General features: G+C 29.2%; 1 protein-coding gene across 5 annotated transcripts in view; it reads right to left on the reverse strand.

The window, feature by feature from the left end:
• LeuRS (Leucyl-tRNA synthetase) overlaps positions 1 to 26,704 on the reverse strand; it is a 96,354-nt gene that overhangs the window by 22,200 nt on the left and 47,450 nt on the right. For all 5 annotated transcript variants that reach the window (XM_087169452.1, XM_087169454.1, XM_087169453.1 and 2 more), the window contains 12 exons: positions 25,535 to 25,598; positions 25,381 to 25,445; positions 23,964 to 24,189; positions 21,302 to 21,389; positions 17,972 to 18,102; positions 14,525 to 14,665; positions 12,075 to 12,152; positions 8,478 to 8,563; positions 6,316 to 6,464; positions 5,320 to 5,467; positions 4,662 to 4,932; positions 2,854 to 2,917 (listed from right to left, as the gene is read on the reverse strand). In XM_087169452.1, coding sequence (XP_087025578.1) covers positions 2,854 to 2,917; positions 4,662 to 4,932; positions 5,320 to 5,467; positions 6,316 to 6,464; positions 8,478 to 8,563; positions 12,075 to 12,152; positions 14,525 to 14,665; positions 17,972 to 18,102; positions 21,302 to 21,389; positions 23,964 to 24,189; positions 25,381 to 25,445; positions 25,535 to 25,598 — 1,511 coding nt within the window. The remainder of the gene's footprint in view (positions 1 to 2,853; positions 2,918 to 4,661; positions 4,933 to 5,319; positions 5,468 to 6,315; positions 6,465 to 8,477; positions 8,564 to 12,074; positions 12,153 to 14,524; positions 14,666 to 17,971; positions 18,103 to 21,301; positions 21,390 to 23,963; positions 24,190 to 25,380; positions 25,446 to 25,534; positions 25,599 to 26,704) is intronic.

The raw sequence follows: 26,704 nt of genomic DNA on the forward strand, positions 1-26,704 counted from the left end.
AAAGAGAGCAATTTTAATTTAAAAGAATGCTTTCATGACAAAATAATAAATCAATGATTAATTAAGATAAAAATAATAACTTTTAGTACCATCTTTTCCCGGGAGTATCAACAAAGCATTCCTAATTTCTTTTCATCTATGATCATAGATGAAAGCATATTATTGAGGTCAGAAAAATTCATACATATTTTTTTTTTTACTGTTTAAACTTTTAAGCTATAGTTTTATTTTGCTATTAAAATAAAGCCAGTCAACCCTTTGCAATTCAACTTACTACAGAACTACTGTTTATTTTATGACATTCATTATAGTTATTTGATTTGATCTGAAATATATATCTACAAAGGGGGCAAAATTTCCACTTACCAGCAACAATTAAATATTTAATGCTGGTAAGTAAGTTTCTTTTTTTTTTAAATGTTAAGTTTAATCCTTTGATGCAGAACTCCTAATAAACACATTTTTCTCATTTTTTTCTTTATTTTGCATTAAATGATGTCAAAATAAGTAAAAAATATAATATTTAGCAATTATGGGGAGATAAGTCGCGACGTCATCGATTTTAAACATTAAATCTTGGGTGGGGATGCGTATCTAGCAGGGCAGTGTATGTAGTAGTTTTATTCCCCCCCCCCAATTATTTTACTTTTTAGAAACAGAACAATCAAATCTCATCATCCTTTCCCCACCAGCTTTAAGTATTTTTTTCATATACATATAAATGCCGTTGAAAAAACGACCAATTTCATGGGTACACCACTACTAATGTTCAACTCCATGGCCTTGCAATTTTGAACCCAATCCAGAATACTAGGGAACTCCTGGATCGAGTATTGGAAACAATTTGCCTTCATGGAAGACTTTTTGATAAAGCTAACCCACATTTGCGTTACGTGGAGAGGAAGACCACGAGAACTTCTCACGGTTAGTCTGACGGCAAGGGGACTCTAACCCATGATCCGTCAACCACTGAGAATATTTTACGTCAGAACTGTGGTCGGTGCAAGCCGGATGCGGAATTCGTATCGACTGGGATTTGTATCCGGTTCGCCTCTTTAGAAGCCGAACTCTCTATCCCCCGAGTCATCGCGGCTCAGCTTTAAGTATTTGTTTATTTTACACACTCAAAGTGTCATCGAAAAGAATGGACAACACAGGAGAAAAAAGGCTCCAAGAATGCTGAAGAATGTTGCCACTGTAATCGAACAGGTGCATATTCACCCCTCCCCCAGCACTACCCTTATCCTCTTTCCAAACCACTTTCTCTCACTTGTTAGTTTCTTTCCGCAAAAGAACAATGCTCCCTTCTCTCCTTTTTTCTCGGAGCCCAGTGTGAGCAGTTAGTTTTTTAAAAAGGAGAATGGGTGCAACAGGGTAAGTAGCGAGTTTTTTAAACAAAAAATAAGCACCCTTTAAGTACTTTTTAAGCTCTAAAAAACTATTTTTAAGCACTATATACATTAACAAAATGCAAAATAAGTTTCAAAGATTTTGCATGATCATGATAAAATAACTAGTTTCTGACAAAAAAAATTTCTTGATTATATTAGCCACCATAAGAAGATAGAGATTATTCGGTCGAGAATATCCAGCAAATTGAGAATATCCTGAAATTGAGAATATCCAGCAAAATGCAGCAGAGTTGCACATGAGAGGGCAATAATTTTACCGACCCAGCTCAGTAGACGCAAATCCAGACTCGCAAGTATTTCATCAAACAAGTAAAATCATTGGCTGTTTCATACGCTATTGATCGAAGGAACGCTGAATTGGATTGTGGTTGAATTAATGGTGAAAACGTTGAAAAGAACAATGTGAAAAACACGCTTTTGCATAATACGTTCCGAAAATCAACATGGTAAAGAAAAAAAAACTCATTTTCGAAAAGGGAAAATTAAGCACTTTTCAAAAACACCCAATGAAAAAAGCACCTTTAAGGGCTTTCAAAAAACGAAAATCGAAAAAAAGCACCTTTAAGCACTTTTTAGAAATACTACGCACCATGGGTGCAATGAGTAAAAGCACAAGTGAGAGAAAAATGAATGGAAGGTAGTAAATTTAAAGAATGCAAGAAAAGGACGTCCGTCTGGAAGCCAGACTGCAGCTTCAAAACAGAAGCATGCTAATGCTTCTACGAAATAAAGTTCTTTCACTTGCTTTTGTTCTTTTGGCAGGATGCTCCGCTTTCTTTAACTGTAAGTTTATAGCATGTGAAAGTTACACAAATAAAGGGGAGGAACATAACATTTTTACATTCAGGATGTTTATAGGGAACTCAGCTGAAGGCAACTTCATTATTTTTGCATTTGAAAAGTCGATGCTGGGAATTTGAAGATGCCTGCATTATGATGTAATATGATTCTCCAGACATAAACATGATATTTTTGGGCTGATCTAGACGGGGTCTAATGTTTGATAAAGGTAGTTGTCTTGATTCATAAAGAAAGAAGAAGAGGATTAGTAAAAGATAGAATATAAAAACCAGTTTCAAATTGTTTGGCGAGCACATTTTTGCTTCCTATTGCTCATTTTTTTGTTTGAGTGTGCGTTTGCTTTTTTAGTGCCTTGTTATCTTCGATAATTCTTTGTTATATTTTTCAGTTACATTTTTTTATATTTTTTCTAACTAATTATATTTAATAGCTTTTTAACCATTTAAATTTTATAGATTGCTTTCTAATTATTTAAATTTTGTTAATTTTTTTGGAATTTTTGTGGATTGTTTTGAACAATAATGCCTGCTGTTAAGAGGAAAAGCTGTGCTGCCCGTTTCACTCGTTTCTTTCTTTTTTTTAAGAAGGCTTTAATATTACTTTTACTACACTTTTTAAATAATAATAAATCAACACATACCATCAGCAGAATATTTTTCAATAGCCTCAGACAACGTCAAGAAATTTCCAGTTGATTTAGACATCTATTGTATTAAAAAAGAAGCACTACTAAGTTAAAATGCACAATGAGTTTTGAAAGTATATATATATATATATATTTAAATCAACTCATATTGAAAATGAAACAATTATAATAAAATACTTTAAATTTAAAAGACCCCTAAAATTAGAAAATACTTGAAAAAGTATGTACACAAATAGAATAATACTTTACTTTGATATACATGCTCCCTGTGGTAGAAATTTTTCGTGCTTTCTGCGACATACCTCTCTAATACTAATATCTTTTTGCAAGATACTTTAAAATATATATATATATATATACATGTTACTGATTTAATGTTGTAAAAGCATTAAATTCAACAAAAAAAAAATATTAATAATCTTTAGAATTTCTTTTTTGATTGTTTTTGGTTTCTAACTTTTCGTTTAAACTGAGAACCAGGGAACTAATACCAGCTCTTTAATGTCTGAGAAATCAACCATTATCGCAGCTATTACATTACAAACTGCCAACCATTACAAAAACAGGATTTTATAAACTGCCTTATTTCCAGTATGAAATCTTGGTGAGAAGCCTATATATCTGTACGAGAGGGCCATACCCCCTATTAAACCAATTTCTTTTTACTTAATTCTGTAATTCTGTAAATAAAAGACATTAAAAATCAAACTTTCGTCAATACCCCCCCGCAATCGATCGTTTAGATAACATAATATTAGCAATTCAAACTAAAAATATAGGCTTAAAACGCGAGCTGAATTTCAACTTATAACCGAAACAGATACTTCTAGACTAGACTGTACCAGCTGATACTAATCCTTTTTTTTGTTGGGGGATGAAAGAACTTGTCCCCGTCTCCTAAGCTTCAAGGTTAAGAAAGAACCAGTTTTCTTTCATCACAAGGGGGGAAAACAAGGAGATGGAAGAATTCCTCCTTCTGAGGGGATTCTCCTTCAGGAGGAGGGGGATTCCCTTTTATATTCTTTGTTATCTATACAGAACTGATAAGAATGACTGGAACTTCCTTATCAGCTATGAGCTTTCATTCACACCCCACCTCTACCTCTTCATCTACTGCTTCATTGTTGGAGAAGAGTTGTGGTTTTGCATTAAAATTTTTATTTTAAGCGATTTTTTTTAAAAATTTTATTTTGAAATTTTTTTCTGAGGAACTGGACGTATGAGTCCGGATTTTAGAGATTTCCGGATTTCAGAAGTCTGGATTTTCGAGGTCGTACTGTATTTTACACATAGGGAATTTTAGGGATTTTTATAATCATCAAAATAGAAAAAGTCCAATATTTTCCAGTTATGATTGACATTAAACACATTTGAAATGTTATGTATTATGTTTACTCATAATTTCGAATATTAAAAGGTATTTAATTCATCAAACATAGTTTAAATTTTTTTTTAATTAATTTAAAAAAAGGGCCCTAAATAAAAATAAATTGAACATTTTAGAACAAAAAAAAGTTTTGGACTGATTTCCATAAATGAGGTTCGCTTCCTTATGTATTAGTAATACTTATTTAATTATTCAAGCTAACAAGAAATAATCTGTACAAAAATTCTATTTCAATAGGGATTTAGGAAACTTACTCAATTTTAGGGAATTTTCTAAAATTTACAAAAACCAGGAGAATTTTTATTAAACCAATAGAGCAGGAGAAACTGGCAAAATCCAGTAGTCTACTGGAAAATCCAGTCGAGTTGGCAGCTATGTATCTAAAATTTAAAACTATTTATAAAAAATTCTTTACTTTCTCTGAATTGAGGAGAAGGTGGCCATTCGCCCTGATGCCTTTTGGCCATTTGTCTGTTTGATTAGGCCACATGGCGCAATGGTTGTAAATGAAGTAAGTCAAGTGATTAGGCACCAAGTCTTTTCCAGAGCAACGGATATCGACTGGATACCAGAACTCAAACTCTTGTTTGAGTTTCTGGAGAGAGCCTCTGTTGATTTTGGTCTTGGGGAAAGGAGCATCCTTGAAGAAAATGTAGTCCCATACCTCTGGTGTCAAATCAGAAGGTCTAAAATTTATGTAAAAAATGATTTCAAATTCAATTATCATGTTGTGATGTTTTTAAATGCAGTAAAACCTGATAAACATTTGCTTAGTTCAAAATTTTATCATTAAATATATCATATTTAACATATATCATTTATCATAATTAGATAAATTCAGTGGTAATATAATTCTTATATATAAGTGGGATAGTTTTTATCTCGCTGCTCTTGAATGGGAGAAAAAAGAAGTAAAATTTAGTCTTTACTAACGAATTTACAATATGTTTTTTCAAAGAGAAAAGAGCAGTATATTGTAAACCTGAGGGGATAAAAAAATATAAAAAAAGCTCAATGAGAGTCGAAAGCAAGGTTATTGCAACTTGTAATGTTTAACAACACGAGAAACATACTTAATGGATAAAGGTGAGCCTTTACTTCCATCAATACTGCCCCTTACTCCTCCTTGCAGTAGGTGGGCAATAGTGTAGTATGCCATGTAGATCGTCGAATCAGATAACGATTCTATTAGCCAACTCTCATCCCATGGTAATTTAGTGCCTGCAAAATGTAAAGGGAACTGTAAAGACATAATATAACAATGATTTTTTAAAATGCTTGTTATTCCTTAATCAAAATGTCAATGCTTTAGAAGAAAATGATAAAAGTTGAGAACAAAATCATAATGTTTAATAGAAGAAGAGTAAGCTAGTGTAAACATTTTTTAGATATCTGTCGAATAGCCATATTTAATATCATTTTTAATTGATGGAGTATTTTTCAATCAACAATTTGAATGATTACCTGCATTATGGTCTGGTTAACAATAAAACAAAGTTGCTTAGTTTTTTTTTCACAATTTTTTCTTAAAAATGGCTGTATTTGTCCACATTAGCCCCACTACACATGGCTAATGTGGTCAAGCTATGTGGATAATGTGGACAAACTTCTCGATTTAGTAAGTTGTCTTTTGTTGCAACACAGGTATATCTAAAGCCAAAATGAAACCAATTTCAATATAAGCCTCATTGGAGAATAAATATTGACACATTTCTAATTATTTTTTATTGTGATCATTATTTACAAGAAGGAAATAATTAGCGCATTTCTCAACCCCTAGCCGACAAAATGCAAGAATATCACCCAGAATATTAGAAAAAGAAATTATTACATGCTCAATTAAAATATATATACATTATAGTTTGTTTTTTTAAACATAGCGCTTTTGTTATTTTAAATTAGTAACATATATGTTCATTATTATTAAAAATACCTTGAAGAGAGGTATTAGTGCAAGAGAGTTTTGTCACAGATAGATCGAAAAATTTCTGCCTCAGAGTACAAATGAAATTTTGCAAATAAAGTTATAAGTTTAAACAAAATGAAATATATTTTAATGCAAATATTACCTAAACCATATGATCGTGAGCAGGCATGTTCTTTAAGCCAATCCAAAGTAGCGATTAAATTTCTTCTCACTTCGTCACTGTATGTATTCATGGCAGCAAGACATTGAGTCGCTTGAGCTTTCCATGACGGTTCACCATAATCTAAATACCTAGATGGTTATTTCATAAAAAGTAATTTTTTTATAAAATAAGTAAACAACAGCATAATATGACAATAGAGATTGTAGTGTGCCTACCACTAAAAAAATATAATTCCAAATCACTAGTATATAAGACATGTTAATGGTGTATGTTTTCATAAATGACGGTTGACATTGTCGCCAACTACCATCCTCACATTGGTGACCCGAATATGATCTGTGCATGACAGAAACGCCCACTTCGATGGATGGTCCACGTTGAAAAGTTAACTTGCTATTTGTGACTGCGACATTATCTACCTCCTCAGGCTGTTGCTACTCACTCTCGATCCCACACTACGTTGGGCTGTATACACTCGACTTTTAATGGCAACACAGGAGACCAAGATCGTGAACTTTTAATACAGCTCTCCCGGCCTAGTGGTATCCGTTCATCGAATTCTATACAATTCTGGTGGGAGAGTACTGTAGTGTGTCTACCACTACAAAAATACAATTCCAATTCACTATGTTAACTCGATTCTATGACGGGGTACCTTTTCATTCATGAAGGTTGACATTGTTGTTAACTACTATCCCCACAGAGATAAAAAATTTTTTAGTTACAGGCACAGCCACAAGAAGGATAAATTTATAATTAAGTTAATATTATTCATTTCTTATTTTTTTACAAGTTTTATGAGTCTATATGTACTTACCTTTACTTATAGTCTACTTACCTTTATTTATTTCCAATTAAATGATATTCTACAAAATTCTCAATACTTACTTACTTTTAAGAACTAAATATAGAACACAAACTAGACTTAAATTCTGAATAAATTTTTCCATTTTTATATATACACATAGTTTGCCTCTCTATGTATCATTTTTAATATAGAACGTAAAAACTCTCATTAAAAATTGGTAAATAAACAACTACGGTTACAAAACATAAACAGTATACACTTGATATCTCAAAGGTGAAGAGACGCTAAAACAAATTCGAGTTAACGAGTTTTCGAAATAACAATAACAACAGTCAAAATAATAGAGCCAAATATGCTTTAAAAAGTAGAAAAATATATTCGAAAATAGAACTCTAAAAAGTAGAGTCAGGAAACATAAGAATAACTCCTAATAATCGTGTATGTAATGATAGTTGATGAAAATACAGCAATACCTTAATGATAATTTTCAAAAGTAAAAAATAATTCTGCATTGAATAGATAAGAATCTTAAGAACTTAATTTTCTGTTTTGAAAAGTATTTGACATAAGAAGGTTTTGAGAAGAAACTCTTCAACATAAGTATGGGTAAAGTCACATCGACAATTTCAACCTTCAGCTATGAAAAGGTACCCCAACATAGAAACGAGTTAACATGTCTTTTATACTACTGAATTGTAATTGTACTTTTGTAGTGGTAGACACACTACAGTACTCCCCCACCAGAATTATATCCGTGATAGAATTAGATGAACGGATAGCACTAGTTGTTTCATTGTTATTTTGTGAGAAGCATTAAGATCACCGTACTTTTGCTGATCGTGAGAGCTGTATTAAATTCATGGTCGTGGTCGCTCCTGTGTTGCCTTTAGCAGTCGAGTGTATGCAGGCTGAGGTTGTGTGTGATGGAGACTGGGTAGCAACAGTGCGAGGAGTCGGATAATGTCGCAGTCACAAGTAGCAAGTCAACTGTTCAATATGAACCATCCATCTTAGTAGGTGTGTTCAAATAGAAGTGGGCGTTTCTGTCAAGGTAGGCGTTTTCTCATCATGTCCGGGTCACCAATGTGTGGGGCAGTCGCATCGGCCATGTCGACCTTCATCTATGAAAAGGCACCCCAACATAGAATCGAGTTAACGTGTCTTTTATACTAGTGAGTTGGAATTGTACTTTAGTAATGGAAGACATACTACAATAGGAATTCAAATTAACATTAGAAGGATATGTAATGCCAAGGGGGGAAATATTTTTACGACATAACAAGGTTTGAGTTATCGAGAGTATACTGTATGTGAATGAAAAAGTGATTCTTACCACTGATCACAAAGAGCAACCACACATTCATCACTCGATCGTGAAATCACTTTTTTCTCTGGTTCCATGTACAATACTGCCTCTTCCTAAACCAAAAGATTTCACATAAACAAAAATTTATAACAAAACACTTCAAACCAGAGAACTTCATTGATGAATATATTTAATAAGCATGCAAACATAAAAAAATAAATAACAGCTGTTATAAAAATATGTAGTACTATTAAAAAAGTATTTTTGTTTTGTACAAATCCATGTGTAAAATCTGATGCTTATCCTAATTAAATACTATATTTAAGAATTTAAAAAACATAAATAGAATTATTTTGTCGGAAAATCCTCAAGGCTCATCGTAACACTCACAGCCCACGAAACATAACTACCGCAGTTTATTTTGTAATTCCAAGATTACAAAATTATAGATATTAGAATTATAAGACAAGTTTGTTCCGAACTTTATTACATGAACAAACATAAAAAAATAAAAAAAATTATCTACTTTTATTAAAAATAAATAACCTATCACAAAAAGAAATCGTTTTACCCAATATAGACTCAAACCCATTTACATTAACTGATATTTTACCCTTAAACTACATAATTAACATAACATGGTTGCATTCTTGATGTTAAAAACTGTTTTTTTATTCAAGAGGGACAAAAATCAACAGGGTAAAAACTTTCAAAAACCTACATTTTTTTCTTGACATTTGATATCGTACAACAAGACTTTAATAAATTTCTTTTTTACAATTAACAATTCATTTTCCTTTTACGTCTATGCATATTTATAAAATTATTTTATACTATTAAATATGAACAAGTTATGCTACATACTGTTAAAACTTGATTCTAAATTAAACTAAAAATTAAAATTTTGCACTTTTAAAATATTAAAATAGTTGTGTGTGCCACACTGATTTTATTTTGTTCATTCCATTCAGCACTTTTTTTTTAATATATAATACACCTGGAAACTTGTTTAAAATATTGAAATATTTATCCAAAATTTGAAACTGAAGATATATTAATGGAAGAACCAGCGATATTTTATCTAATTTTAAAACTTTTATTTAATTGAAAACTCACATTAATGCAAACCGCAAAATGGAATTTTTAGTAATTAGGATCATTGCTTGCGATACGAAACGACTAGTATTGCACACTTTTTGTCACCTGGTTGTAAAAATATGTCATATTTTTATCAATAATCTAAAATCATTTTTTGGCAATTATTTAAGAAAGATACACTTTTCAATTAAATTTAATTAGCCAAAACAAAATTAATAACATATCACCATAGATTTGGGTTTGTGACAGGGTGGTAAAAGCCGCCATGCCTCAAAAACTCGCCAACCCTGATCCTTTTATATAAAAATTCCTTTCCGTTTCACAGATTAATCTTGATTTCTCCTAAACACTTAACAGTATTCCAAAAAATCCTCCTTTTCTTCCATGTTGTAAAGCTTTAGTAAAGTTTTAAATCCATGAAATTAAATTATAATTAATAAAGTTTTTAAGTTACACGGCTGCTCAAAAACTCTTATAAAAAGACTAGCAAACAAAGCGGCTAGGAAACTAGAATTCTCAAAGCACCAGATTCAGGTAGAAACCAGAATTCTCAAACACCCCTTAGAATGACACAACCGCACATGTTCAAAGGTTATTTATAATAATAATCAAGGGGGGGGGGGTGATAAAAAAAGAAGAATGAAATCAATCACTTAAAATTATTGCAACTGTAACGGAAATAATATAATATAGCTGAACTATCATCCCATAGAGAGGTCCACTCTGAGAGGTCTGCATTTTTTAAAAGAGAAAAATAAGAAACAAAATTCCCTGTTTGTGAGGGAACATTCAAAATTCTCAGCAATTCCCCATTATTTTAGCTGTTTTCTAAATTCCCTGTATTTTCCACCTTTTCCCTATGAAGTAGCAACCCTGTAAATATACCTCTAGTGGACCTCAAATAAATATCATATATGTTTTATTACAATTTCAGGGGTCTATTTAGAAGAAATTTGGGATCGTTCACGAACCCTTCACAAAATATCTTTTCATGAAAACGAACCCTTTTCAAAATTTTTTTTTTTTTAATCAGACCCTTCACAAATTTGTTTATCTTCATTATTGTTTTGTTAATTGAATAAAGAGAAGGCCCGGAGAAGGGTCGACACAAACTAATTTTCCCTAAATTTAAATTCCAAACGTAGTATTCTAAGAAAACATTTCTACTTTTTCAAACATTGTGAGCGCATTCTTATTAACATTAAATCATATTTTTTTTTTCTGTAAAGAAATAATCAATTTATATTTATTCATAAAATTAGTGAATAGAATATTATGTAAATGAAAATTAATTTCTGGCAATTTTTTAAATAAAGTAATATAAATTTAAGAATTGTTTAAGTTTGCTGAATGTGTAACACATTAAAAGTGATACATTACTAAGTTGTGTTATTTAAAATATCTCAATTGAAATTATTAAAAATGTGAGTGATTCTGTTTTCATTATTCGTACGAAATGAATATTCTGTGTTGAGCAGTATAGGCTAAATACCAAATATTTGTATGTTGCATCTCTAATTTAGTAGCAGCAATTGTTGAGCAGAATCTTGTACCTATTTACAATTTAAAAACTTCTTGAGAAGGTTTTTAGCAATTTTCGCAATAACAGGACCCTATTTGCACAAATTCACAAAAGCAGGACCCTGGTTGAAATAATGTGACTTAGCGCTTATTTTATATTCACAAATTATGAATAGTTTTTTCACAATTTTACAAAAACAGGACCTTTCACAAAATGTCTGGACAGACCCCTGAATTTATAAGCAAAATCATTATTTAGGTACTTTTTACGCAAAAAGTGGCCACTAAAATAAATTTACCTCTAGTGGCCTGTGGCCATCAAATAAATTTCCCAGTCTTGCTCTTTATCATTTTGAATTATCACTTCACCTTTTATCACTTCAGAATTTCTCAGTGTTAGATTTGACATATTTACTACTTTTAAATAGACTTCTCAGAATAAATATTTAACAAAATGATATAAGTATCCCTTACAAAGTTGTTCCCGAAACCCGTGCTGCTTGCTGGAAATCGTTTAGGAATTTTATTCTGAACTTCTATTTTAAAAAAAATTCGACTCTAAGGTAAAATTGACGTTTCAAAAAAAATATTTCTCTGAATTATTGGGAAAAAATTTAATGGCAAAGTCAGTATGTTTGCAGGGGTCTGTCTAGGTTTTTCTAAGAGGTACCAATTTTGTGAAAATGTAGACATAATTTGTGAAAATTAAAAATTATATTAAAAAATCAACACAAAAATATGGTAAAAATATGGATTTATCGTTTCTTACAAGACACAAAAATAAAATTTCAAGAAAAAGTATTTTGTGAAACTACCGTTTTTCCTAAAGTTTATTTTGTGAAGGTACCACTAAACGGTAATAAATTTGGCTTGGACAGATCCCTGGTTTGCCAGGGATTAAAAAATATTTAAAATTGTCAAGACTTTGAGTCATATACATTTGAGAGACATAATTTTGACTGTATTTTTAACGAAATTATTTTTCTCAAAAAAGCTTCTACGTACTTTGTTAATCAAATCCTTTTGAATTGCTTTCTTGACATCTTGTATTTTTTGACCTTTATAACTTCCAACAATTAACACCTAAAAAATAAGAAAAACAATAGCATAACATTTACATAATATGAATGGGAGAAATACATTAAAATAAAACGAAGTAAATTGAAATAAAAGGATAACTTCATTATTCTTATTCACGGAAATATACAATTTCGAAATTTAGAGATGTTTGAGTAAAAATGATGCAACTTGTTAGCAAGTGGATGAAAGCCGAATGCATGAACTGTGTCCTTTACTCTATATTTAACACTTATTTAAACAATTTTCAGCTGTTTAATAATTTGATTTATTTATAACTGAGATAAGTTAATTTTAAAAGAAAAAATACAATCGTAATCATTAAAAGCTCAATTTTGCTCAAAACGAGAATATTTATTTATTTTCATATCTATTTTTTAAAAATTATTTTAAAGGTTTTTAGTTGTTGCCAATTTGATAGGTTAAAATTTAGAAATTTAAAATTAGTAAAAAGAAAAGGGGAGGGTGGCGATTGTTTTGTGTAGCACAATTTTGCACAAAACAAGATTTATTCTATTATATTTTATTTAAATACTATTAATACTTTTCTGAAATCATTGTAAGCTGTTTAATCATTTGATTCAATAATATTTAGGTATTGTAAATCACATTACAATAAAGATATGTGATGTGATCGTGATTGTACTAAATGGTACAATTTTGCGCCTAGTAAGATTCTTTTCATCAATTTATTGTCATTTGATAACTTATATTAATTATATTTAGGTTCTTAATCAGTTGTTTTACATAAAATTTGAGCATTTTAAATTGGTATTAAATGTGTTTGTGATTGTGTTGCATTTAAATTGAGTACAATTGTACATGGTAAAATTTTGCGAACATTTGAAAAGTTATGAAGAAAATTATCAAAATACATAATTTTTTATTTCAAGTAAGATTGGATATATTAATTTACTGATATTTAATAATTATTTTAATGATTTTTAAATGATTAATCATTTATTTTGTATATACAGGGTATCTGCTACATTTTAGATTTTCAAATTCATGACTTTCCATGATAAATTCCAAGAATTTTTCATGACTTAAGGAAGCTACTATTTTCTCCGACAAAAACACAACAATAAATTTAAAAAAGCATTATAATAACATTCATTGAAATGATAGGTATAACCAAAACTGTCATACTCTGCATCTTCATATTTATAGATTTTAAATTTAAAAAACAGAGTAAAGAAAGAGATGAAGCAATAAAAAAGCTGAAAAAAATACAAAAGCAAATAATTTTTTTTCTTTTTTTCTGCAAAATTACATTCTAAAGATACTTTTCTAGTTCATCAGAACAGAAAGAAATACTCCTGATTTCTCTGTTCTCATGTCGGAATAAAAACTGGCCGGACTGGCTTGCTTCAGCTTAAATTTTAAATTGATAAAATAATTGATAAACAAAAATTCTGAAATCACAGAAGGTTAAAAGATAATTCGCTCTAGAAATGTTATTATTATTTTTTTTTCATTTTGTGAAAGAACACCATAATTTTTAAAGAGCACGATAAAAACAAATTACAAATTCAGACATTTGGAACACCATGAAATTGGGGGGAGGGGGTATATTCCATTTTAAAAATAAGATTTTTTGGCGATCTAAATCCATGACTTATCATGATTTTTTTTTTTTTAAATAGTTAAAATCATGACATTTCATGGCAAATTTTGTTCAATACTGAAATTCATGACTTTAGAGGTGCACGGATACCCTGTATATAACTCGTATTTTGAAACTGATGTGTTAACTACGTCAGTCATCACACAGTAAAATTTTGTGTGGTGTATCTGATGGTTCGACCTTTCTGATGAAAAACTTTTCCTTTTCAGTCAAATTTTAAGGATGTAGTATATCTGCAAAATTACAGTAGTTAATTTTCAAAAAAATTTTTTTTTGATTCAACACAATATAAAAAATTGAGCAGAGAAAGTACATATACATTTTGAATTTTATCTAAGCTATAACAATTTTCTCTTTTTATAAATTTAAAACTTTTATAACTTTATTTTAATTTTTGAAGTAATAAGTTATATTTGTTATGAGAATATGTACAGAAGTTATTGTTTTTAATATATATGAGCTAAATAAAAAATTTTACTGAAATGAAATATAAATAAATTTACATATTCATAGTAGAACTTTATGCTTACAAAAAGCGAATAGATACAGATAATAGAAAATATTTGTCTATTGTCAGGTTTTCATAAAAAATTTCTGAAATTTTTTCTTTCCCTCTTTGAGTTGACAATAACGAGGTTTGACTGTAATTAAGTTTGTCTAATATACATACGAATTAATGATTCAAAAAATTTTTGCTATATAAAAACCAAACTTAAATGAGAGATAGCAGGAATTGAAGATTCACACTTACACCTTCATAAAATCCTTTCAAATAGACTTTGTCTTTGGCAATGGCCAGTTTCTCTTTATCATTTTGGCTTTGGATTTTTAATTCATCACAGATTGTTGGAGCAGCAAGAGTGCCATAACCTGGGATTTCCAGAATCGGGACCTTACAAAGAAATAATATCAATTAACAAAATTATAAATATTTAGTATTAATATCATTCGGAAATATAACTTTTTAATGAAGACAAAAGATTTTAAACTAATTTAGAAAAAATTCATGTAATCAGAAATTTAAAAAAAAGGCATTTTTTATTTATTTATTTTGCAAAAAATTTCTTGCACCAGTTAAAAAATTCAATGCTTTTCATTAAGAGTAAAAACTTGACTGTTAAGAATTTATCTTACCAGAATTTTAGGTGATTCTCGATTTTAAAAACATTTTGGTCCCTCTTTTTTATTTTTTTAAAAATATTAGATTTGAAAAAAGTAAATGAATAAAAATTAAACATGATTTTTCTAACTTCAAATTGGAAAAAGTTTATAAAAAGAAATGTTTTTTTTTTCCAGATCTTCTACCACAAAAAATTTACTGGCATATATAAGAATTAAATATATTCTTTTAACTACAGTAAAATCTTATTTAAGTTAAGTTATTTTTTTATTGCTACAAAATTTAACTTTAAAATGAGAAATTCCTTTAAAAAAAATTTTTAAATGTAAAAAAAAAAAAATTATTAGGGTATCCCAAAATTGTATTTTTTTTTCCTTTTCCATTTATGATAAATTTTAATTGTTCAAAATTTATCTCTCCAGTAATTTAGGTAAATGTCATAGTTAGGTAAATGTTTTTTTTTAAACCTTTTCCTTTCAGAATTAACCATATAAAATCAACCAGCTCAACATTCAATCAATTTATTTGATGTAAAAATTACTTTAGTTAATATCCTAATCATGTAAATGTAATTTAACATAACCTAATAAAATCCAGTTGAATAGTTTTTCAAATTCAAAATCAGAATATTAAAATAGAATGAAAAAAAATTTACTTTTAGTAAAGGACTTCTTACACTAAAACATTAATTCAATGCTTCAGATGCAACTCTTGATGTGATATACATAATTAGAAATAAAAACAATGATAAAAATGCTATTAGTAAGTTCTCAGACATAGCAAATGTTCCAAACTATGTAGATCACGAGATAAAATTTTACACATTGCCCAGTATTTTATTTTATTCATTAAAAAAGATCTAGATTTTTTTATTGCAAAAATTTCCAGAAAATATCATTGGCCTGTTGAAGGTTTTTCTGAGTGGAAAGCTAAAATTATTGAAAGGGTTAAATTTAATTTATTTAATACCAGTTTTAGTTCATTTCCTAAAGGTACTTTTATTGATTATGATTTATCTAGAAAAATTAAAAATCTTAAGGATAAATTCATTGTTACTGTTGTAGATAAAGCTTCAAATAATTTCTGTATTATGTGTAAATATTTTTTTAAAAAATTGATTATTGGGGAATATAATGCAAATAATACCTATTTAAAGTTAAAAGAAGATAAAAAAGTTATTGAAAAAAAAATTATTGCATTTAGTAAAAAATTAAAATTTTAATTAAATAGGATTACATTTCCATATTTATTTCCAATAGTTAAATTTCATAAAAATCCGATTAAATTTAGGTTTATAGCATGTGGTACTAATAGTTATAATTCTGATATTAGTAAAAGGTTTTTTTGTTTTTTAAAAATTATTTTGCTTAAAATTAAAAAAGAGAAAAATATTATTATTGAAAGTAATGTTGAAGTTTTGGATTTTATTAAAAGTAATGATATTTCCAGCATTAACACTTTTGATTTTGAAAATTTGTATACCAGCATACCACATGAAAAAATTATTGAGATTTGTGAAGGTATTTATGACAAGTATTTATTTGATGAAAAAATTGATAGGTTTAACTGGTTAGATTTATGCAAGTTTAATCTTTTTGAGAATGTTCTTTTTAATGGTTTAGATTTTTATAAACAAATTATTGGAATTCCACAAGGTAATTCCTTTTCTGGGGCTTTTGCCAACATTTTTTTGCACTTTTTCGAGGCTAAATTTCTTGAACATAAAGTACTTAATGCTTTCCGATACATTGATGATTTGATTTTGTTTAATTGTGACGATTATAATTTTATTTATACTATTTATCCTGGTGATTTGGTCCTGAAAAAAACTAATGAAAATTGCTTTAATATTGAATATTTAGATTTTAAAATTGATATTGTTAACAATTTTATTAAAATTGGTGTGTTTGATAAAAGAAAAGCCTTTAATTTTAATGTTATTTTTTTCTGCAACTTTAAAACTAATTTGTGTAGTAAGATATTCAAAAATCTTGTTTTTTCGCAATTAGTTAGGATCAAGAAAATTTGTAATAATGTTGAAAGTTTTCGGGAAGCTGTGGATAATTTTTTAAATAATTTGAGTAAAAATGATTTTCCTTTTAATTTTTGTAATGTTAATTTTTTAATTAAAAAAATTATTGATGGTTTTTAAGTTTTTATATATTTTTTCTTTTAACAGGGCGCAATTCTAGTCTTAACTGAGCAGCCCCAGTTAAGCATTCTATTAATTTATCTACGTATCTCCTTCTCCTGACCTTTTTCATTTCATTTTTAAACGTCTACTGCGCATTATTATAGGGGGCGTTGTTTTTCAGTTTTTAGTGTTTTCTTTTCCTCCACTGGCTTTTGAAGTTTATTCTTGACCTGTGACTGTGAGTTTTTAATTTTCTGATGATTTTTATTGATTTTCTTTTCGTAATTTGTTTATTCTTTTGAATGTATCTTGTTTTTCCTGGACCTCTATACAAAACCATCGGGGTACTGAGGGAGATATTTTAAGCTTTTGCTTCTCCCTCAAATAGAAATGGTTTTGTTTTTAATGGCTACCGGGGCCGGTACCCCCTGAAGACGTCGGCTTCGGTGGTCATATTTTTATTTTATTTCATTTGTTTTGTATTGATACTTTTTTCTGAAATTTCTGCTGCTTCTTAGCGCGTTTTTTTTTCAAAGAAGTTTTATCCTTTTGATCTTAATTATTTGTGTTTTCTTTCAGTATTGCCCAATTCAACTCATTATTAAAACAATTCAAAAATCATTTTGAACATATCCTATTAAAATAGAGTGTATTAATGTAGAATATTAAAATAGAGTGAAAAGAAAGTTTACTTTTAGTAAAGGTTCTTCTCTTATACTAAAATATTAACTTGGTGCTTTAGATGCAACTCCTGATGAGATATACATAATTAGAAATAAAAAAAATGATAAAAATGCCTCTCAGATATTTCAAATGTTCCAAACTACAACATTGTCCCCTGTACTATTTGCAATGTGTGACCATTCCATCAGCGACGTGTAACTAAAAATATCAGGAAATCGTTTCTTCATTTTTTTTTAAAATATCAAAAGCTATTAACTTACAGGTTCATATTTCATAACCATTTCATCCGTGATACCAAATTTTTTTCTGAGGTCTGGTTTCTTTTTTAGGTCCCTCAGGGCAGCGCAGTCATCTGGTGAATCTGAGGGAACACTTGTGACAATTCCAGTTCCTAAAGGAATGCAAATCTTTCAGTTGGTTTCGTATTTTTCTTCATTTAAGGTATTATAATACTGTATGTGTTAAATTCAAAATAAATAGTAAGTTATTATAAACATAAGCATTATCCCAGTGGCAGAATTTTCTGCGACAAAACTCTCTAGCAGTAATATCTTTCTGAAAGGTACTTTCAATATTAACAAAGATATATGTTACTAATTTAAAGTAACAAAAACGGTGTGCTTACGAAAAAAAAAAATTTTGAATATATAATATAGTGTTTTATTTTAATATTACAGGTGATATTCTAGTATTTTGTCGGGGAGAAAAATTCACTAATTATTTCCGTCATCAGTTTTTGCAAATCGTCATCACACTAAAAAAAAAAATACAAAATCATGAAATCATTAATTACCAAGAAACAGAACAATGATGAAATCACGCGACTCTTCAAAAAAGGGTTACTCAAATGAGTGTTTTATTTCAAGATATGATTGTTGTAAAAAATAATATTGGATTTTAGGAACTATATGAAATCAAAAGCAGTAATTGCTATAAGAAACGATAGAATCGTTGCCTTAAAAAGTAAATACTTGAATTTCCCATATCGTCTGAAATATATTAGGAAAACTAAAAATCAATGCCTGTCGAAAATACAATCGAAACACTACACAGATTTACGATGTCATCGGCACAAATTTAAACCGGCAAAAAGTGATTATTTAAATACGCAATTCAAATTTTACGAAAGAAAACCGAAAGTTTTTCTTACCAAAAGAAAAATGTTTCTGCGAGAACTCTGCAACGTTCTTCGACAATGTTGCAGCAATTCTGCCACAGGGAGCAGTATTAATAGCAGGTTACTGAGTCTCAAATTTCGATGACATTTGCATTTCTTCTTTCTAATAGCAATTTTTAATTTAATAGAAATGTTTATTCTATTGTATTCTATAATATACTTCTTTAAGCTTCGGGATATGTTTATAGATTAAATCAGTAACCTATTTTTGTCAAAGTTTCATTTTATATCACAACTTTCAATACCTCCAGCAACATAATCTTCTCAAACTTCATGAAAATGAAATTTTCAAAATTCAACGCATACATGCAGAGAAACCTCAAAGTACAAATGTTCGTCTTGGCTGGTCTGGCATGAATTACAGATGTTATTTGTTGAAAAAACTATTATACACAGCAAAACTTTTTTATGACTACACTATTGATAAATAAAGAGGCAGACCCCCTACTAGATGGCTCAACGACATTGAAAACTATCTGAAAACCCTTAAGATTAGAAGCTGGAAGGGAGATGCCATGGATAGGAGGCACTGGCATTTATCAGCTTTTGAGGCAGCCAAGACGCTGTTGCACTAAGAAAGAAGAAGATTGATAAATAAAGTGCATTTTTGTGAATTCATCTTGATTCTATTAAGCAATGCAATAACTTTAAGAGCTCAATGGGGCTCTTACAGGTAATAATTGACATTGTCTGTGAAACCCATCTGTGCAGAACAAGCCATTTGTAATTCATCTCTAAAATTTCCCAAAAGATTTTAGGAAACAGTTTAATATTTGCATAAATGATGACACAGAAAGTAAAATAAATATAAAATGCATATAACAGAGATGAAAGCCAAATTATTTACAATCAAAATTTTATTAGATTTCATTTCCATTGGATGCATGTAAAATATATTATGTGAGTAGTACATATGAAGCAGTCAATGTTAAAAGGGGCTATGTTACAAATCTGCACTTTCGAGGGGGGGGGGGAATTGTCAGTCGTGGAAAGATTGATTTAATTGCTTCCAAATTGTTGAATTCTCTTCTTTAGACAATCTAGAAAATTACTCGGTATTTGATAGTCAGTGATTGATATTTCAAAACAAACAAAAAATTTATTTTTGTAAAAATGTTACATACTCGCTTTTAACATTGACCACTTCATACATTGCTTGATTAAATATATGAACAATGAACAAAAACAAAAAAAAAACATAACACTTTGAATAATTTTTGATTTAATGAATGGATCTTCATGTATGAGGATAATCTTAATTGTTTAAAGGGATGATATGCAAATTAATTATTACAGGAGATATTTTAACTTATGAAACAAGGCACAAAAACGTACTTTCTCTGAATAAACATATCTTTTCTCTCTCGATATAATCAATTTTTGATCTTCAAACTATAAAGCATGGCTGTAATTAAGGTTCCAATAGTTTGGTCAAGAGATCAGGCCGAAGTACGGACCTCCTAATAATAATTTTACTTTTCGCATATTTTGCCATATCTTAAGGGATTTTTAAGTGCGTTGAAAAGTTTTTGCACAAAATTAAAAAATTTGTTAATCGAAAGAAAACTATAGCAAATTAATTTTTAATAATTATTTATTAATATTTTATTTCATAATAATAATAAACAAATTTGAATTATAATGTACATAAATTTTTACATCATTTTAAACCATGTAATTTTAAAAGGCCTAATACAAAATTTGAAGGAAATCAGTTATAACAGTTCCTGAGAGATTAAACAGGGTGCATAGCCAGATTTTTCAACAAAAAAATAAGCACTTTTTATAAACCCTGAATAAAAAAAAAGCATCTTTAAGGGCTTTTAAAAAGTGTAAATAAAAAATAAGCACCTTTAAGCCATTTTTAAATAAACTATGTGTTTTTTAAAAACAATTTAATAATTTTAAAATTTTATAGCCAACTTCGGCCATTTCTGATTTCAAAACTTAAAATATCATCTTAGTATGTTTGAGGTTACCCCTTTGAACCATTAAAATTGAGATTACATACAAAATTATTCAGAGTGTTCAACTTTTTTTTCTCTTTTTTTGCACATTTACATATATTTAGTCTGCATTAAAATATAAATATTGATTTAATTTCAGACTTCTAATTGTATAGTTATTTGACCATCAGAACAATTTACAGTATTAGATTTCTCAATAAGTAAATTTCTCTCTTTAAGGAGAGAATGTTCTTTGCCTTGAAGGTTGTCCGCTTTATTGGGATATGGAACAATAGGTTTAGTTGTCAATAATATATATTTTTTTCCGCAATTAACATTTATTTAATGTTTCGATAAAAATATATATCATTTTAACTTCTCTTCATTTATTTTAAGAAACATTATTTTAGAATAAAATTCTTGTTCAATTCTCAGGAATGTACAGATATAAAGAGACAAAAAAATACCTTTATCATCTTTAATGGTGAGCATTGGCAAAGTATATACAATGTCGTAGGCAGTCAGAGGTGCTTTGAGAGGGAGACCCAAAATGTCCTGCACAAATCCCAAAAAAATCAGAATCATCAAATATATACACAGAGAAAAAAATAGCTTTATTTAGTCAATAGTCTAAAGGACCACAATCTAAGAAATTTCACTTGTTCATGCACATTATAACTAATCTGTTCATGTGCCAATTTCTGAGATGCCAATTTTCTAATCTAGCTATCAGTAATCAGAAGTACAATAACACAGAAATATATACAGTTAGCACTTATGAAATTAAAATAAGCGTAATTTTAAATTGTATACACTAACATTGCATCAAATTTATACACAGAAAAAGAAACTTTTGGAGGGAAGGACTTTTTGATGGAACTAACCTGCATTTGCGTTGAATGGAGAAGAAACTACGAAAACCTCCCACTGTTAGCCTAACGGAAAGGGGACTCTAACCCATGATCCGTCTACCACTGAGAATATTTTACGTCAGCACTGTGGTCAGTGCAAGCCGGATGCAGAATTCATATCAACCAACCATCACTGCGATTCGAACACGCTTCACCTCATTGAAAGGCAAATGCTCTATCCCCTGAGCCATCCTGGCTCTCTTAAGTATATTAAAACTTTTATTGATACAATGTATTAAAGAATACAAAAAATGCATATTTCATAAAACTTAATTCTAATATTATAAATTATATATGGCTAAATAATGATATTTGAATAAATACTGAAGTATTATATTTTTATATTACAGACAAGCACAGTGAGAAATCACTCTTTAACATAGATTACTGAAATAAAATAAAAATGCTAAGCGTTTATTAGCATGATAAGTGGAGTTGTAGAGTAATATAAAAGCATATTTGAAGTATACCGTTACACAGTTTTTTTTATTATCATTATGCTAGCAAATTTAAGGAGCATAAGTGGATATTTTTGAATTGTTATTGAAAACATGAATTAACAGTTAAATTGAAAAGTTGAAAACTACGGAATATTTTGGAATAGCTTAGTTCATTTCAATTAAGGCTTCAGAGAATTATTTCACATATTGTTTTTTAAAAAAAAAAAACTGGTTAGAACCAAAAAAAAACATGATTTAAACAAAATAAAGAAAATTGGTTTCTTATAGGTAGTTCATAAAGACAGTTAAATTTGGTGCTGTAAGGGCATGCATTTGAACTAAACATTTTTGTAAACAGTATTTCAGATTTGAGTTTAAGTTCTTTTGTTTTCCTATAAGGAAAGAAGATTAAGTTTCAGAACAGTTTGTTGGAAAGGGAGAAAGATGAGAATTTTTTATCATTTGTTTCCATGTACTCACTTTTGTTTATTCCCATTGCTTTTGGAATTTTTTAAGTAGAAGAAAAAATCATCCTATATTAGTTGTAAATGACAACATACAGAAATACTCAAAACCTATATCTTTTCATTACTCAACCACTGTATAAGACTGTAATCTTGATTATAACATTGCATTAATTGCAGATAAAGTGTAATTGTTCAAAAAATGGTACTTCAACATTTATGAAACATAAATTTAACAAATAGTTAAAATATTTATAAACTAATTTTTAAAAAAAACTTTATGTAAATAAAATTTTATTATCATGGTTTGATAAACAGGTTAACTATAACACATGATAAATTAGTAGCTTACTTAGATAATATAGACGCACATGCGCACGCCATGCATGTATACATTGGTGGTAATTCTCCAATTTTGCAAATACTTTTTTAATATTTATTGTAATATAAAAAAATATCAGCACAAAAAAAAAAAGTTTGCAGAGGAGGGGGGAAGAAGAACATGAAGCAGCCAGCGTAATCCTGATTTATGCAAGGTAAAAGAAAGTCAGTGTTTAGTTGTATGCATGCTGCTCTCAAAGAGAAAAGATATAATTGCCACTTATTCCCAAAGATTAACAATAGCATTCGAGTCGACAATCAGTATATTTTTTGCAGCAACTTAACTCAATGTGACCACTTTACAACGAAAATAGACAATTGTGGTGACAGTAGGAAATCTTTTAATGTAATTTTGTTGTTTTTTGTAATTGGAGCGAAATTACTAATATTATTTTAATATCATAATTACTTCAAATGAATGTAGTTTTATGTATAACTATTAATATTTTTTTAATGTTAATGTGCATGTATAGATATTTTGTCAAGAATAAATAAAAATATTAAATAGTAAACTGTTTTTGCATATTTAATAAAATTATTCTATCATCAAAAATGTTAGGAGTTTGCAGATACTTCCGGATTGCGTGTACAGTACTTTATGCTTTTATCCTACTATGATTAGTAGATCATCAAATATAATATTAAAAGGGGGGGAATGGTATAAAGAGATTGTAATGTTCCTAATTATGATGAAATATAATTTTTTTGTGGTAAAATCAGAAAACTAAAACACCAAAGCAAAGAAGAAAAAATGAAATCACAATACCAATTCCTTGCAACCGATTGACCGTTGTCGATCCGAGCATCCTCAGATAATTATTTCATGATTGCTCAAGTCTGGTTTATGTGGTCTTCAACCAATAAACCAACAATTCCTTAGAGTCCTGTTCTTAATGACAAAAGAAAAGGCCTTCAATGAAATAATATAATTACCTTACCCTCCAGCTCAACCAGAACAGAAACTTTTCCATTCTCTCTCGTGAAACCTTGATAGCTCATGTTTCTGGCCGCTCGGTGAGTACAGATGTATATTTCCCCATTTGAGACTTGAAAGGCTACATATTTCATATCTGGCTTCACCCAACAGTTGGTCTGGCCATACATTGTTTCAGGCCTCATGGTAGCTGCTACGAGATACACTGAAAAACCAGTGAAACTGCTACAAAAGTAAAAAATAATAATAATGTTTGCAGTAATTGATAATTACAGTATAGCAGAAAAAAGGGAATATAGTCATAATACAGAAAAGCAGACCTATATAATAAAGACGAACGCGCCGAACAACTCCGTTCTAGGAAAATTTGTCACCATCGAGAAGTTTTTACAACTACCAAAAAAGAAAAGAAAAAACAGTCTCCTCTTTGTCTTTTTTTAATTCCCAAGGCAAAAAAAAAAAATCATTACTATTATGCTTTTTTTACCAATGCACACGGAATGTAAGACTATGCATTGTGTTTCAGACTTTCACAATTTTATATCAAATATTGCGTCTCATATTCATGCAATTTAAAAACCGCTATTATGATTCGTCTTCAAGTGACTTAAAAATCATACATTGATATTCGTATTTACGTGATTTTAAAATCAAAAAGCGAAATTCGTAATCACACGATTTGAACATCAAACATCGGAATTTGTATTGATGTGATTTTAAAATCAAGCATGGATATTCGTATTCCCTCAAAAGCCTCATGTATCAAGGTTTTGCTTTACAAAGATCTTCTGTATATTAAAAATAAATACAGGGTTGCCACTCACATCTGGAAAAAAAATTCCCTGTACCCATTATACACAAGATATTAAGAGGAAACACAATTACTGTGCTCTTGTGAGAGTTACATTGGGCTAAGTATACTAATTTTCATTGCTGGGAAAAGAGAAAAAAAAAGGAACAGTTGAACATACTTAAATAATGCCATAGTAAATGAACTAGTTTAGTATAGTTGAAATATCTTTAAATATCCCATAGACTCATATCACTTAGAGTAATCACCATTTTTTAAAAGACTAAAATAAGAAAGGAAATTCCCCGTATTTTCCCAGTTTGTAAAGAAATACTCAAAATCCGCTGCATTCTCCCTGTTATTTTATGTGATTTTTTAATTCCCTGTATTTTCCAGGCTTTCCCTGTTTCTCCCTGTTATAGACTTCTTTCATATTTCAATGGTATATGTGTTCAATTTAAAACATGTTATGAATAAACAGCTTTTAAGAACAATTTTACAATCGGTGAGTAGTATTCTAGTTTTTTGGATTTAATTCTGAATTATTAATGACCTTAAACTTTCTTTAATCTATTATCAAACTGCTTATAAGTTTTACTTTAAATCGAAATAAGACATTTTCTTACCTCAATTGCGGTAAAGGTTTCAGAAGTTTCATTTTGATAAGGGTATATTCTTGTGGTCCTACACCCTAAAGAAAATTAACAAATAGTTTCTGAAGAAAAAAAAAACTACTATATTTAACAACAGTTACAAAAAATAAATGAAAACTTTTCTTACCTCTCCAGAACTTCGATCATGATCCATACAGGGTTGATTATCCTTGGGTGAAAATATCGTGTACCTGAAAGAAATGAGGAGTTATATAATTATTAGTGTTGAGTAAAAATTCAAACTACTAAATATTTGTAGCCTTTTGCATCATAATGGCACAAGTACTGACTATACATGGTACGTAGCCAAATCTTTCCACAAAAAATAAGCACCTTTAAAGTACTTTTTAAGCATTAAAAAAACATTTTTAAGTACTAAATGATAAAATAATTATAACTAGTTTCTGACAAAGAATTTTTTTCTTGATTGTATTAGCCACGATAGAAAGATTGAAATATTTAGGTTCAATTTCAGAAAGTGGAAAATGAAGTCTTAAAATGAGAATATCTTGCAAAATGCAGCAGAGTTGCACATGAGACTGCAAGAATCTCCCCAAACCCAGCTCACTAGACGCACATGCGGACTCCCAAGTATTTCATCAAACATATAACATGATTGGGGTGCTATCATATGTTGCGGGCCGACGGTACACCGAAATGATGGATTGTGGTTGAATGATTTGTGAAACCATTGAATAGAACAAAGTGAAAACCACGTTTTTTCATTATATGCAGCAAAAATCGACACGGTAAAGGAAAAAATCTCATTTTCGAAAAGGAAAAACTAATACTTTTTAAAAACACCCCATGAAAAAAGCACCTTTAAGGGCTTTTAAAAAACGAAAATCAAAAATAAACATCTTTAAGCACTTTTTAAAAAATCTACGCCCCATGCTATACTAATAGCACCAAAATATCATAAATTAACAACAACTAAAAATATATAAAATATAAATAAAATTCTAAAATGCTTTCTTAATGATCTCAACAGCTTCTGCTTGAAGATATCAAAACTTTAGGTATGTTAACAGAATGGAAATAGGCCGTTTATTATTACTTTAACATTGTTTACATTGTTTTCAATAATAAAGAAAATTTTAAAAAATAGTAACAATGAAATAAATTTTTCTAAAAATTTTCAATCAATTAAGCAACTACAAAATTTTTTTTGTAAGACATAGACAAAGCTAACAATAATTATATAATCTTCTGTAAAAAATTCTATGTTGAACTTTTAAATACGGAGTTGAATAATAGTAAAAATTTTAAGCTTAGTAATTTAAATAATAATATGGTC

The sequence above is a fragment of the Parasteatoda tepidariorum genome, chromosome 8, assembly GCF_982258835.1.
Source record: "Parasteatoda tepidariorum strain Cologne lab strain chromosome 8, Ptep-v5.0, whole genome shotgun sequence".
Lineage (NCBI taxonomy): Eukaryota > Metazoa > Arthropoda > Arachnida > Araneae > Theridiidae > Parasteatoda > Parasteatoda tepidariorum.